This window comes from Glycine soja, chromosome 16 (assembly GCF_004193775.1).
Source record: "Glycine soja cultivar W05 chromosome 16, ASM419377v2, whole genome shotgun sequence".
Classification (NCBI taxonomy): domain Eukaryota; kingdom Viridiplantae; phylum Streptophyta; class Magnoliopsida; order Fabales; family Fabaceae; genus Glycine; species Glycine soja.
In genome coordinates this window covers 1,580,764-1,594,721 of record NC_041017.1, presented here as the reverse complement: position 1 = coordinate 1,594,721, position 13,958 = coordinate 1,580,764, and the positions used below count along the sequence as shown (strand labels likewise).

The 13,958-nt window shown below is 32.3% G+C and overlaps 2 protein-coding genes across 3 annotated transcripts; both read left to right on the top strand.

Annotated features, from left to right (window-relative positions):
* The first annotated feature begins 1,600 nt into the window (after nucleotides 1–1,600).
* Nucleotides 1,601–2,850, top strand: LOC114390255 (NDR1/HIN1-like protein 12). The gene has a single exon (XM_028350966.1). It carries the CDS (start codon nucleotides 1,802–1,804, stop codon nucleotides 2,552–2,554), a length of 753 nt encoding a protein of 250 aa, XP_028206767.1. The 5' UTR covers nucleotides 1,601–1,801; the 3' UTR covers nucleotides 2,555–2,850.
* Nucleotides 2,851–7,708: 4,858 nt separating this feature from the next.
* On the top strand, nucleotides 7,709–12,196 carry LOC114390511 (metal tolerance protein 1-like). Of its 2 annotated transcripts, XM_028351252.1 has the most exons (4): nucleotides 7,709–7,800; nucleotides 7,881–7,931; nucleotides 8,167–8,250; nucleotides 10,727–12,196. In XM_028351252.1, the coding sequence occupies exons 3-4, from the start codon at nucleotides 8,242–8,244 to the stop codon at nucleotides 11,984–11,986; spliced, it is 1,269 nt and encodes a 422-aa protein (XP_028207053.1). In that variant the 5' UTR covers nucleotides 7,709–7,800; nucleotides 7,881–7,931; nucleotides 8,167–8,241; the 3' UTR covers nucleotides 11,987–12,196. The 2 variants fall into 2 exon arrangements, with proteins under 2 accessions (XP_028207053.1, XP_028207054.1); XM_028351253.1 differs by lacking the exon at nucleotides 8,167–8,250.
* The last annotated feature ends 1,762 nt before the right edge of the window (nucleotides 12,197–13,958 follow it).

Below are 13,958 nucleotides of genomic sequence, written 5' to 3'. Positions count from 1 at the left end.
TAATTAATATGTATGCTCAATAGTCTCTAGCATTACAGAGACACTCTAGCTAACTGTATGTATAGATTTTTTTTTTTATCAATTATATAATGCTAGCTCAACTTATTCATTTTCATCTAATATGGGAATTCTTCGCACTTAACACAACTTTAACAATCTTTCTTGAAGAATGAAAAGCTTTCATCATCACACGTTTGCTCCCCTGAAATGGAAGTCTTTTTTTTTTCTTCTACAAGTATTCCATATCACTGACCTACATTTGACACTTTTTTTTTCTTGAAGAATGAAAAGCTTTCATCATCACTACTTAATTATATTATTGTTAGTTGCCAGTAACTAGCTAGACCGTACAATTTCCCTAAAAAGAAAACTGCAAAGTATACTAATTAACTTCCACATCACTGACCTACATTTGACACTTCCAATGGGGGAACAAGCGATTTTATTGTGTCTAATGCATTGAAATCATTTGCACCCTTTTCTTGTCCTTTCAAGTTTTAACACGTCATTGAAAAGCTTCTTCTTTTTAAAGGTAACATTTTACTCCTTTCATCCCAAAATAAGTATAAATTTTAAAAAAAATCAAAATAAGTATCAAATTTAACTTTTTAATATAATATCAATTATTTTTTAATAAAACTCCTAAAGCATTTTCAATGAGTATAATTTAAGTAATCTATTTTAAGTTGTTTGTCTTGTATTAATTGATTTCTATAATGTCACTTAAGCAATTTATATATATTTTATTCCGATGATATAATTTTAAGTCGTTATTAACTTACTTCTCTTAAATGATCCTTAGATAGTAAGAAAATATTTTTTCTCATAATCAACTTGAACTTAATTTTAACTAATCCTATGACACGTGGATCAGCTCCAATATTAAAAAAATAAAAATTAAACAACCATATTTAAAAAAAAAAGTAACTCATTAAGCAATAAACTTTAGAGATACTCTAATAAGTATTAATTTTTTTAATATAATATTAATATTAAGATTAGTTTTATAAAATTATTATTTTCTTTCATCTATTTATTTTATTTTTTTAAAATAACCAACCTAAGGAGACATTTATTTTAGTACAAAGGGAGCATTAGTTTTCTTTGTTGAGGTGTCTTTAATTTCGGGTCACAGGAGTCAGGAGGGAACGAACTGATAAGCAGGTAAAGAAGTGAATGCAACATGCAACCGAATGCAGAAAGCTGATGCATGCAAATCCTCCTTTCGTCATCCATCCACATTTAGGTTGCTAGCTGCTGCTTATGTTTTTGTTGTTCCATTCATTATTAATTATTGGAACCTCATTACTCCACACAACGTGTACGTACTGTTTTATATACCCATCTTTATATATATGTTTAGAAAAGAGATTCTCTCACTCTCTTGTCCATGTAGTCACATTTTACAAAGTTGCAAATGATTCGCATTGCTTATTTACGGGTTTCTTTGTTCACATCACGTTAGTAAAAGCAAATAAAGAAAAGAAGCATGGATAAAGACAAAGCAAGGTATAAAACAGGGAAAAAAGTAAAACACATAGCAACATGTACATTAGTGAGGTGATCATTGATCGATCATCAGCCATTGATCAAATAAAACTAAAAGAAAAACTCTTTGCTTATACTTTGATTCCAAGTTTCCAAGTTTATTCCATTCCATATAGATTTCCTTTAACTTTTTTCTCTTCTTCACTATATCCACAACCCCCACCATTTCTAGCTGTCACTACAGAGCCATATTCATAAACCACTGACACACACACAAGACAACTTCTTTAACTAGAGGTCAACGAGTCCTCCCATGGCAGAAATGCAGATACAACATCAAGAAGACCATAACTATAACCCTAATCACATCCCTCGCCCTAGCCCTAGCCCTAACCCTACCCAATACACACAATACCGTTTCCCTGGCAAAGTTCCCCACCACCAACACCAAGTCCACAACATGGACAAAGCCACACCTTCTCGCTTCAAACCTAATGCCCCCAAACGTCAACACTGCATTTGCATAACCGTTTTCCTCCTCTTACTCGGCATCATACTCCTCGTTCTCTGGCTGGCCTACCACCCTAACAAGCCGCGCTTCACGGTGGCCAGCGCCTCCGTCTACAGCCTCAACGCCACGTCGCCGCCACTAATGTCCATCGCCATGCAGTTCAATGTGGTAATAAAAAACCCTAACAGGCGCGTCTCCATTTCCTTTGACAGGCTCTCGGCCTACGTGTCCTACCGCAACCAGCCCGTGACGCCGCACGTCATGCTTCCGCCGCTCTTCATAGAGAAGAACAGCGCCGTGTCGCTGTCCCCGGAGATCGGAGGAGTGGCGGTGCCGGTGTCGGAGGACTTGACCAATGGACTGGCCATGGACGAGAATTATGGGGTGGTGGGCGTGAAACTTGTGTTGTCCGGAAGGTTGAGGTGGAGAGCTGGTGACATCAACTCTGCACATTATGGTTTCTATGTCAAGTGTGATGTTTTGATGGGTTTGAGAAAAGGTTTTGTGGGTCAGGTTCCTCTTCTTGGAGCTCCAGTTTGTGATGTCAATACATGAACCACTATATATCTTACAATTTGACCATCCCGATACAAAAACATTAATTAAACATCAAACTATATATATATATATATATGTATATATTATGCTTTTATCTGATTAATAAACTACAATCTGTGCAGGCATGGATGTGTGATCTTAATTATTCCTACTACATTTTAATATTTTTTGTCAAAAATTAAACCAGATATTACATATAGAAAGCTGGATTTTGTATTTTGGGGACTTGGATTTTGTGTTTGAGTGATATGTAATATGTAAAAGAAAAGTAGAGATTTTGATTATTTGAAGTATTTTGAGTCGCAAGTCACAATATTGTATGTCATGTTATGGATATAGAAAAATTAAACAAGAATATTTACGAATGTACTGTGCATGGCAACATGGTTATTTGGATTTTGGATTCACGTGCAATATGATTTTGCAACTTAATTCTGTATTTGGGGCACAGGGGAATCAAAGTTTGGACAGGTGGGAGTTCATGCGGCAAAGAAAACACTAAGCTGGTTGTCTTGTCTCTATCTCACATAAAGTGCTTTGCTTTTGTAAAGCCAAAGGAACAAACTACTTATCAACTGCGATGCTCTTGTCTTTACTTGTTGAAAAGGAAAGAGATTAAAATTGAACTTGTTCAGTAAGAAAGAAGATAACATGGGTAAGTCTTTCATCAGGGTATTATATATATATATATATATATATTGATCACAACACTGAAAAAAATAAGTAAAAATTATAAGAAAGCCGAGTATTGGAAGTAGGGGGTGGAAAAACTGAACATGCCAGGCTTTGACTGAATATCACCTATATTATAATTATTAAACTTTAATCTAGCCTATTTACTTACTATAAAATTATTAGGTCTTGATCTGATCTGTTTATAAGACTAATATGACCTGAAAATCTATTTATAGTAAATGACTTATCTTATAGTAGACTCATAAGCATATCAATAAACCAATATCAATACAACTGATATAAAAATATTTATTTTCATAACTTTTGTCAATAAAACTTATAAAAAATGTATAATTGTAGTATTATAAATAATTAAATGACTTTATTTAACATTAATAATTAAGGAACACAATTAAATTTTTAATTATAATTAAGGGACCAATGATATAATTAAACCATTCTAATGGAGGGATACGGTTCGATGTAATAATTCCAAGCCTCAATGAAAATTTATATAATTTACTCTAAATGTAATATGGCACCAAAAGTTTCCTTCCATAACACAAATTTCATGTATATTTCCAGCATTTTTTATTAAACAATTATAAAAAAATAAATTTCATTTTAACTTAATTATATTTTCATCTCTGATAAAAAAATTTGATCTTGTTTTTAGTCCCTAATATTTTTTAAAAACTTTATAGTTCCTACTGATTTTTATTTTTGTCTCAAGTAATATCTAAATCGCTTTAATTTATTATATACTTATAATTTAATAAATTAGTTTAACCACTAACTTCTAGCTACATACCAATTAATTTTTTAGCTATCTACTAACTTTTCAATTTTTAAATAACTTCTCAAAAAACTTCTATCAAATATAGTCATGGACTATAATGTTATGAATGATACTGAACTTTATCTTCTTAAAATTATATTTGATCGAGAGAAATAATATTAGAGAGAAGTTTTTTTTTTTTGGAACTCACATCTTTTACATTATATTTTAATTTCAAAATTTATCTTTTATTTTTATCATCTAAGCCAAATACACCCTAAGCAAAATTTTTAATTCGAGTCATGTAGATGAAGTAAAAGCATAATTGATTGAAAGAAAAAATCTCATTAAATAAATCAGATTATTAACAATTTTCAATAAAGCTGATGAAAATTTTATACTAATATCATGGTGTGAAAAAATAACAAGAGGAGATTCATATATCTAATTATGATAAAGTCATAGTGCAGTTGGGCTTTTAATTTTTCCTTGTCTTCCTCTATAGCGTGCATGCCATCAATGGTGATGAACCTATCCTGTAGAACTAACGTTGACGCATACATTAATGTTAAAAAGTACAGGTATAAAGTATTGAATATCATATTCGAAAATACTTTTGTGAAAAAAAGAAAATCGAATATACTTCGCCAGCAAATGCTAATATGCTATTTGCTAAAGGACAAATCAAGCAACAGTCAGCGCTGGGCAAACAAAGGCGTATTAATTCAATGTGTTGTTTATTAAATATAAAAATAACAAAGAGGTCAAGAATATCTATAAAAAAAGAGAGATCAAGATACATTTTCTTATTATTAAGAAACAATGATAGATGTGGAAACTTGATAGTAATATGACATGGGGTATGTATCTATTTGATGAACTTTTAATTGAATTATTGTAGATTAATCTATTAATTATCTATAAGGAAAATAAATTCAATTCTCTGGGGGCATGTGATTTGATTCCATTATTTAAATCATATCAAATGTAGCATGCCACTTTGGTGACCTAACAACAGAACTAAGCAAATGCCACTATGTGATTTGATTCCATTACAAGTTCTGATGACACTCCAATAATAATATCTTAATAAATATTGCCTGACCCTAGTAGTAGTAGGTACCAACCACAAATATTTACCTTACCCTCACTCATGAATGATTCCACCGTGACGAAACTCCCAACAGAACCACACACTAGCACAAAATCTTAATTTTTTTTTTTCAGATTCTTCACCACAGAAACATGTTGTCTGCAGTGGCCACAATTGGTTGGTTAACATATGTCATGTGCATGGGATTCATCATGAAATTATTCTTATTGTAATAACAATTGTTATGATCAAAAGTGGTGGTGGTGTTGATGAGATTGATGATATCATTGAGTGATTGAAGGCTTTGTGTGAGTTCAGAACAAACATTCTTCCCGCTAAACATATACACGAACCTCATTTTTTTCCATAACAAATTCAGAACAAAAATAAGCAACATCTCTTCACTTTTACGCGCAAATGAATCATCCAACCAATCACAGGGACTGAGTAACCACCATAGTGCACGAGCTCTCATGTTCGACTTGGACCAACAAATCACACATTATTGACTAAACGGCATAAAATCATCCAAGCAACGTTTTGACAGCAACAATGTCAACATAGAATGAATCAAAGAAGGAAGGGAAATAAAATTAAACCTCGAATGCCAAATGAGAGCGAGGGCTGAGATCGGAGGCACAGCCGAATTTCGCACAGGGAGTGACAGAGGACTAGGGTTGGGGTCTTTTATTTGGGATAATTTAAAATTTCGATGAATCTGATTCATTTGGTAAAATACGTCAAAAATAAATATTTTCCAACAAAAAATATATCCGAGTGAATTTTGTTGAAAATTTTAAAAATTTAATCCATTCATGTGAAATTCCAATATTTTAGACGCAATAAATTTCCGTAGTAAATATTCCGTTCGAAATATTCTTTTTTCTAGTGATATATGCATATATACCAAAATAATTTATATAATATTCATAAAATTATTTTATGAATATTTTTTTAAGTTTTAAAGATGGTTTTCTATAAGTCCTTGCATTTTTATTAAATTCATTAGCTTTTTTAAAAAAATTAAAATTTTAAATAGTCTCTTGTAGAATAAAAATAGTCTGAATAGCTTTTTTTGAAGGTATCATGTCATTAAATTTAACATTATACTACGTAAGACCTAACTTTAATATATAGCGCTTGTATACTAGGTATAGATCATTTAATTTTTTAGAGATACACATAATTTATTTTTAAGGGCTAAAATTATTATGTCGTCAAAACAATTCTTATGTCTCCCGTGCATTAGAAGTCAATGTCATATGCCTAATCATTCAACAACACCTCAGAAAGACAACACCGTCTAGGATCCGTTAAATGTGAAAATGGAAGCTATTGAGCATGCAATCCATCTTTGTTGGAGGAATGAACCATCACACCACACTAGAAATAAAAATCTCATCCATTTTCAAAAAAAAAATTTCGTTGGAGAGCAACAACAACTTTGCTTTTTAAAGATTTTTCATTTTTACAAATTATTATGTCGTCTAAACAATTCCTATCGTTACTATGATCTTTTTGGGGATATCAAGACCATCTTCATAAATTCTGCATTCTTGTAGGTCAGGGCCCCATAACGTTGGAATTAACTTCGATATTGCCCTTTCAGCCATTTCAAACGAAAAATGGAGATATTTAAAATAGAGTTTAAACTTTAAAAAAAAATTAAGTAGGAAAGAGTCATCAATTTGAGCATAAAAGGGAGAAAATACTATAAATAAATAAAATTTAGTTAGATTAAAGTCATAACAAACACGTGGGTGAGACGTCACGACAAACAAAGAAAAAAGATAGTAATTTTATCTTTAACGTTCCAAACTCTGTTAAGAAGGTTTTTTTTTAAAAAAATTGAAACAAAAAGGCACATTTAATATAAAGAGTTTGTGCAAAATTACCCGTTTATTGTTTTTTTTTTATAGAAAATTCCCCGTTTATTATGGACATTTACTTCTGGAAATTTTTTATATTTGGCCGAGTCAAACTATATATTCTGAATCCGAAAATTATAAAATAAAAAAATGAGCCATAAATTTTGTTAAATAAATCTTATATTAATCTGATAAATAAACTACACTAATTTTTCAATAAATCTCATATTTAATTTTACTTAACGATAAAAGTATCAAACTCCTAAAAAACTCAGCAAAAAAAATAATCAAACTCCTAAGAAAAACGATAAATGTATCATTTTCTTGCACTTTAAAAAAATTTGTCATGAATAAAGTATAAAAAGTATTATTGCTTTCTAATAACTAAAAACATTTTTTTTTATATAATTTACAGAGACTGGCCTTCGTGTATATGGATATCTTCCACATCTACCATCGTGTTTGAATTAACAACAGCTATTATTATGAGTGATAAAATTATTATTTAAAAAAACAAATATTTAACACAAGATATAGCTCAATTTTGAATTTATCGGTTTAATTAGAATAATTCAGCTGATTTAAAAATTTAAAGATGGATAAAATATGTGTATCAGTAGTATAACAAAAGAAATTTGTTTCATTTTTGGTTTTTTTAATTTAGAAATACTAATTTTTAATCCTGAAATAAAAGTGCATTTTTTATATAATTTATAAGTATCATTAAATAATAATTATGATGAGGACTAACCCGTCGTAAAGAGAGCGAGTGAAGGAAGGAGGTGACAGGTGAGAGAGATCCAGAACGGTCAGGCCCATTGGAGTAACAGTGCGTCCATCATTCTGTGATTGTTTCTTTCTCCTTTTTCCTTATCTCCTTTCTCTTATTCTCTCTTTTATTTTTCACAGAATCGCATTTCGATTCTCACCACGGAAGAAGCGCAGCCTCAAACAAACCAAGTGAGTCATGCTAGCGTTTTTCGCGGCAATATAACCAACACGTTTTTCTCGTTTCACCTTTTTTTTTTTTGAATGCTTATGATTTTGTGGCTGTGTTGCATGCGTTTTGTTGATTGCTGAATCGTTTCTTTCTTTGGTGGCTCTCAGTGCGGTGAAATTATTGTTTCTTGATATATCTTTTGGTATTAGTATTTTTTTAATCTTGTTTAGGTGAACCCTCTTTGTTGTTTGATAGGTTCCTAGAAGGTTCTGGTCTGTGTCAGAACATGATGTGAGTGAGTGCAGGAGATTCAGTCGCCCAATCAATTAAATGCTTCATGTATATATATTTTTTTTTGCATCATTTATGTTTATATGAGAAGTTCAGTGCTTCCATGTTTATATAGCTAATATTCAGCTCCTGGCGGCTGAGTTCACTGTTCTTGTGTTGATTAATGATACCCTCCACTTAGTAGTCTTGCTCTCTGCTGACTTGATTATTTTGCAAATTTTTTTTTTTTTTGTACTTCAAGGATTCTAGGAAGTCAAGTTGTTAGGTTTTTTGCTACTTCTTTTTCTTTAAATTGTTAATATTCTTTACATTGTGCTAGGAGGTCTCGGTGTTCCACTGTTTTCTCTGCTGTTCTTGGTGTAGGTTTATCTTACATGTTAATTTGGATTTTGCAGTATAGTCTTGATTAATTGATTCTGTTGCCTATTGCTTGTGGCTACTTTGTGAGTTTGTTCCATATTTTTTTGTGAATAATGCTCTGAAAAGGAACTGATGTTTGTGACTGATGCCTGCACTTGTGAACCTTGGTTAGGGCTTGTCAATTATTAAAACATCACTGAATATTTGCCTGAAGTAAAGCTCATCTCATTTGAAGTTTTTATTCTTTCTGATTTTCTTCATTTTGGAAAACAATAGTATAGTTTTGCTCTTTACTTGCAAGTTAACAAGTTGTTTGCATTTGATTATTTGTTTTGTCAATGAATTCATCAGACCTTGGCTTCAAATCTGTTTTACTTGTTAGTTCATTTAAATTTAGTCATTCGTGGTGAGATTATCATGTGTCTGTTATGGAATTATAAAGAAACTCTCTCTATATATAATGTATTAGTTGTGTAAATTCAATAGTTAATCATATTATCGTAATTATTGTCAGGCATCAACAACCCAGTGATTGGTTGATTTACTAATGCATATCAATGCATTATATTCATATTTTATAATTAACCAATTGTTACATCATAAAGTTGTTACTTTTATAAGTATGTTCTGATCAATTCCTAATGTATCTTTCTTTAGTAGGAATTTCATTATACTCGTTTTCTCACCTCAAGTTTAGGACTTTCTTTGTTCTTAAGCTTCATCATCTGAGAAAATTAGAATTTCCTATCTTCTCCACTGTTCATCTGAATGATGGTTCTCTGCTGTCTCTGTTGTTTTTTCTCGAAGCATCCCCTTCATTCAATCCTTCTTTACCTCCTCGATTTTTGGCAGATCTGAAACCTGACTGTTGCAGCATAACAGCAACCCCAGTATCTCATGTGGAACTTCCTCTATCTTCCTGACCTATAGCTCCTAGGCCTCCCACTCTCTTCCTATGCCTCCATTCTCCATTTCTAACATCTTCTCCGTAGCTTCTATATGCAATTCCATTCTTGTGTTTGGCATCCAAAACCCCCATTTAAAGTATGGGGTTTTAGCGTGGGATTTATAAGGTCTTGGCCTCTCTAACTACAACAACTAACTTTTTGTGGTGTAGTTCTCGTGAGGTTCTTATCAATTTACTTTTAACTGTGGTTTTGATGTTTAGGCCCTATTGCCTGTAGTTGAGCATGGAGACACAAGTATCTTTCGAATGCACAAAGAATATCTCTTTGTTTTTTTTGTTGTCATAGTCCAAAGGAATATTCATATATGTAGATTGCAATGTTGTCCTTCAGTTTCTTATTGTTGCTTTTCTCTGTCTTGTCAATAATGTTTTCCACTTTTCCCTTCCGAGTAGTGATTTGAAATATATATTGTTTTGAATATTTCTAAATCCTCATATGTATCCTTCCTAACGATCCTTCTAATTAAGAAGATATCATATGCTTTTATGTTTCCAAAATATTAAATATATTCATTTTTTCATTCAGTACTTTATTTATAAAGAAGTATTAGGTGGGTTTGTAGAAGGATGTGTCGGGAGGATATAGCATTACTCAATTATTGTTTAAGCACTATCACTTGAGGTCTACTTATTTTGCTACTGCTTTCAATTATCATCTGTTGGTATAGTAGTAGTTTTGCTACGATTTTACTCTATTGGTTATCCCAAATGAGATTGTATTTAACTCATAACTAAAAAAAATTACATACTATTCTTTCATATAAAATGGTTTTATTTGACTTTGATTTTCAGATGAAATTACTCAAATTGTTGCCTATAAATTAAAGACTAAGCGCAGACACATAGATATGGGCTATTGATTTAAAGAACCATGTTAGGCAAATATTAAAGAATGTCGTTGAGAACTCAACTTGATTTATAACACCATTGCAACTAATATAGGTCTTAGATGTACAATTGGATAATGGTCTATACATCTGCTCATAGTAGTACCATCAAACCTTACTTTTTGGTCAGATTTCTTTTAATTACTTATTCTACTTCTGGAGCAATGTCCTGTGGGATCAAATTGTCCCAGATATGCTGTAAAAAGTTATTGATGGCTGATATAGTATTTTCTTGTTTGTGTTTAATGCTAGGAAGAGTTTATGGTTTTTATCCAACTCAAGAAATGTTACATTTTTTTATATATTGTAGATGGAAGCACAAAGCTCCCAGCATACCCAAGTTATTGAGATCAGTGGTGACTTTCCTGATGGTGGAAGGAAGATTTGTGCGGAAGCACCATGTGGGTTTGCAGATGCTGGATCCATCTCTAAGGACTCTGAAGAAAGATCAACTTCTATGCGAAAGCTTTTCATGGCAGTGGTCCTTTGTGTTATTTTCATGACCGTTGAAGTGGTTGGTGGCATCAAAGCTAACAGTCTTGCTATATTGACTGATGCAGCACATTTGCTTTCAGATGTTGCAGCCTTTGCCATCTCCTTATTTTCATTATGGGCTGCTGGATGGGAAGCTACACCTCGCCAGTCATATGGATTTTTCCGAATAGAGATTCTTGGTGCTTTGGTTTCTATCCAAATGATATGGTTGCTTGCTGGGATTCTGGTATATGAAGCCATTGATAGAATCATTGCCGGTCCTAAAAGTGTGGATGGTTTTTTAATGTTTTTAGTTGCTGCATTTGGTCTTGTGGTTAATATCATCATGGCTTTGTTATTGGGTCATGATCATGGCCACGGACATGATGGTCATGGTCACGGTCACGGTCACGGTCACGGACATGGACATGATGGTCATGGCCACAGTCATGGATTTACAGTGTCTACCCATTGTGATGCAAAGCATACAAAAGATGAGCACCATCACACACATGATGATCATGCACACCATCATGATGAAAACCTTTCAAAAGATGCTCACCATCATACTGAGGAAGATCACTTGCACCATCATGCTCACAAAGATGTTACTGAACCTCTTCTTGGTGAATCAAAAGGTGGAACTAAGAAGAAGAAGCAATGGAACATAAATGTGCAGGGGGCTTATCTCCATGTTCTTGGGGACTCTATCCAAAGTATTGGGGTAATGATTGGGGGAGCAGTCATATGGTATAACCCTCGTTGGCAAATAGTTGATTTAATCTGCACTCTAATCTTTTCAATAATTGTTCTGGGGACAACCATCAACATGCTGCGAAACATTTTGGAAGTCCTGATGGAGAGCACACCTCGTGAGATAGATGCTACTAAGCTTGAAAGGGGGCTGTTGGATATGGAAGATGTAGTGGCCGTTCATGAACTGCATATATGGGCCATTACAGTGGGAAAGGTTTTGCTAGCTTGTCATGTTAAAATCAGACGTGAAGCAGATGCAGACGTGGTGCTGGACAAGGTTATAGACTATATCAAAAGGGTTTATAACATCAGCCATGTCACTATACAGATAGAGCGCTAGAATTTTTCTTCTTTTATTGACTATTTCCTGTTAGTAAAGATTTAGAGGGAAAGGATTTAGTTGGACTTAAGGAATTGTTCTGGAACTTAAATTTGTCGATGTTCTTATACTCTTCTATCTAGAAGTTTAAGAGTGCAGATATGAGCATTGAATATTTGCATGCCAAATTTTTATATATGATATTATTGTCAAATTAATACTTCACTGCTACTCAGCTTTTTTTTCCTTTCAGATTTGTAAGAATTTTATCAAGTCGTTAAAACTTCTTTTGGTGCAATCTAATACAGGTTTGCCTTGGGCACCTAAATGCATCAATGGTGTTAATACAAGAGGGTCCCTTCCAATCCAGATAAGCAGCTGTATTGTGTTTTGGAGTGTATTACCGACAAGTTTTGTGCTTCACAAGCACAAGATTGTAAAGGTTCTCAGCTTTTTACTGTACTATCAATTAAATTTGTTGATGCTATAACTATTGGTGATCGAAACTCTTTTAGCACGTTACCAAAGACAAAAATGTGAAAAGAAATTATTTTTTATTGATCATAGGTTCTATTCCAACAAAAACACTATTTTGATGAATCACCAAGCTATGTAATCTGCCCTCATTCTCTACCTTCCGTGGTGTCCTTGGTGAACAACCACAAGATTCTGTAGTCAACGTTGGACAGGGTAAGAGTTAAAAATAGTTTTCGGACACTGAATGAGTAGTACTAACTAGAGACGAATTGTAAGTTTTGCACGGTTCTAGAGTTGGAGAATACTTACGAATTTGATTGTTATTGAAAGGGTGTAATTACTAAGCTAGATATTGTACTTGTAATAAGATGCCGTGAGTGATTTTGGTATTTCCCACTTTTTTTTCTTTGCCAAATGTACGAATAATTATAAGAGTAGTCACATGTGCTAGACATTCAGTCCTTATCGGTTCAGACAAAGGAAAACATCCCCAAACTGTTCCTGCCCTAAGAGCAAAGGCATCTACAGTAAACCCTCAAATAATAATTGTGTGTGTATTTGAAGGAGTATTTTGTAAAATTGATTTTAAAGAAGTTATTATTATTTGAATTTTTTTATTCGATTCAAAACTTATCTATTGTTGTTTTAACTCAAAATTAAATTTAGACTCAGGACTGATTTGTCAATGTGAATTAAACATGTAAACATTTACTTAAAATTTCATAAAGTAGTATTTTGATATGATTTAGGATGATTCATTATGAATCCAAACTAGTATTTACTTCTCTCATACTATATTTTTGTATACTTTTAAAAGAACGCTTTATTTTTTTGTACAAAAGAAAGTTTTCTATACTCATTTCAATTGTATTTTTAATTACAATTTTCTCAAATTCAGTTTAACGTACATTAATAACAACGGTGAAAGAAATACTAGAAGAATATGATAAAGTAGTTTTAGTTTATATATATTTGTAGGAAATTAAAATGTTAATTTATTCCCAAAAAAGATAGGGACACTGGACACACAAGTTACTCCGCTTATCGGTTGGTTATGGAAAATCAAATTGTGTTCAATGAAGATAAAGACCAAAATGTTCTATATCGATCCAATTTGCTTCATACAATTTAGAAATGATAAGATTCTAGCGTCGATAGAGTGAAATATGAAGTATAAGGATTGTACTTCTTTAAAGTCAACAACATACTAAGGCTGAAAATTAATTAAAAGTCAAGATCAGTTGACAACACATATTAAATTTGTTAGGAAAATTCAAGTTTAATTCTCACTACCTCATCTCATAATTTCGTTAGAGAATCAAAGATTCTAATTATAATGATCTTCACGCATATTTTTTGTTTCCTTTTATAAAAGTAATCAACACACCCGAATTATAAAGATTTCTATACGGTCAACTAATCAGAATCTGTAGAACAAATCAACTAATTAGAATGATTTTTAAAATAATTATTATAAATATGAATAAACACCAAACATGTTAATTTTAATCTAATA

Coding starts and splice junctions, on each gene's coding strand:
- LOC114390255 (XM_028350966.1), top strand. CDS start 1,802: ATGGCAGAAATGCAGATACAACATCAAGAAGACCATAACTATAACCCT.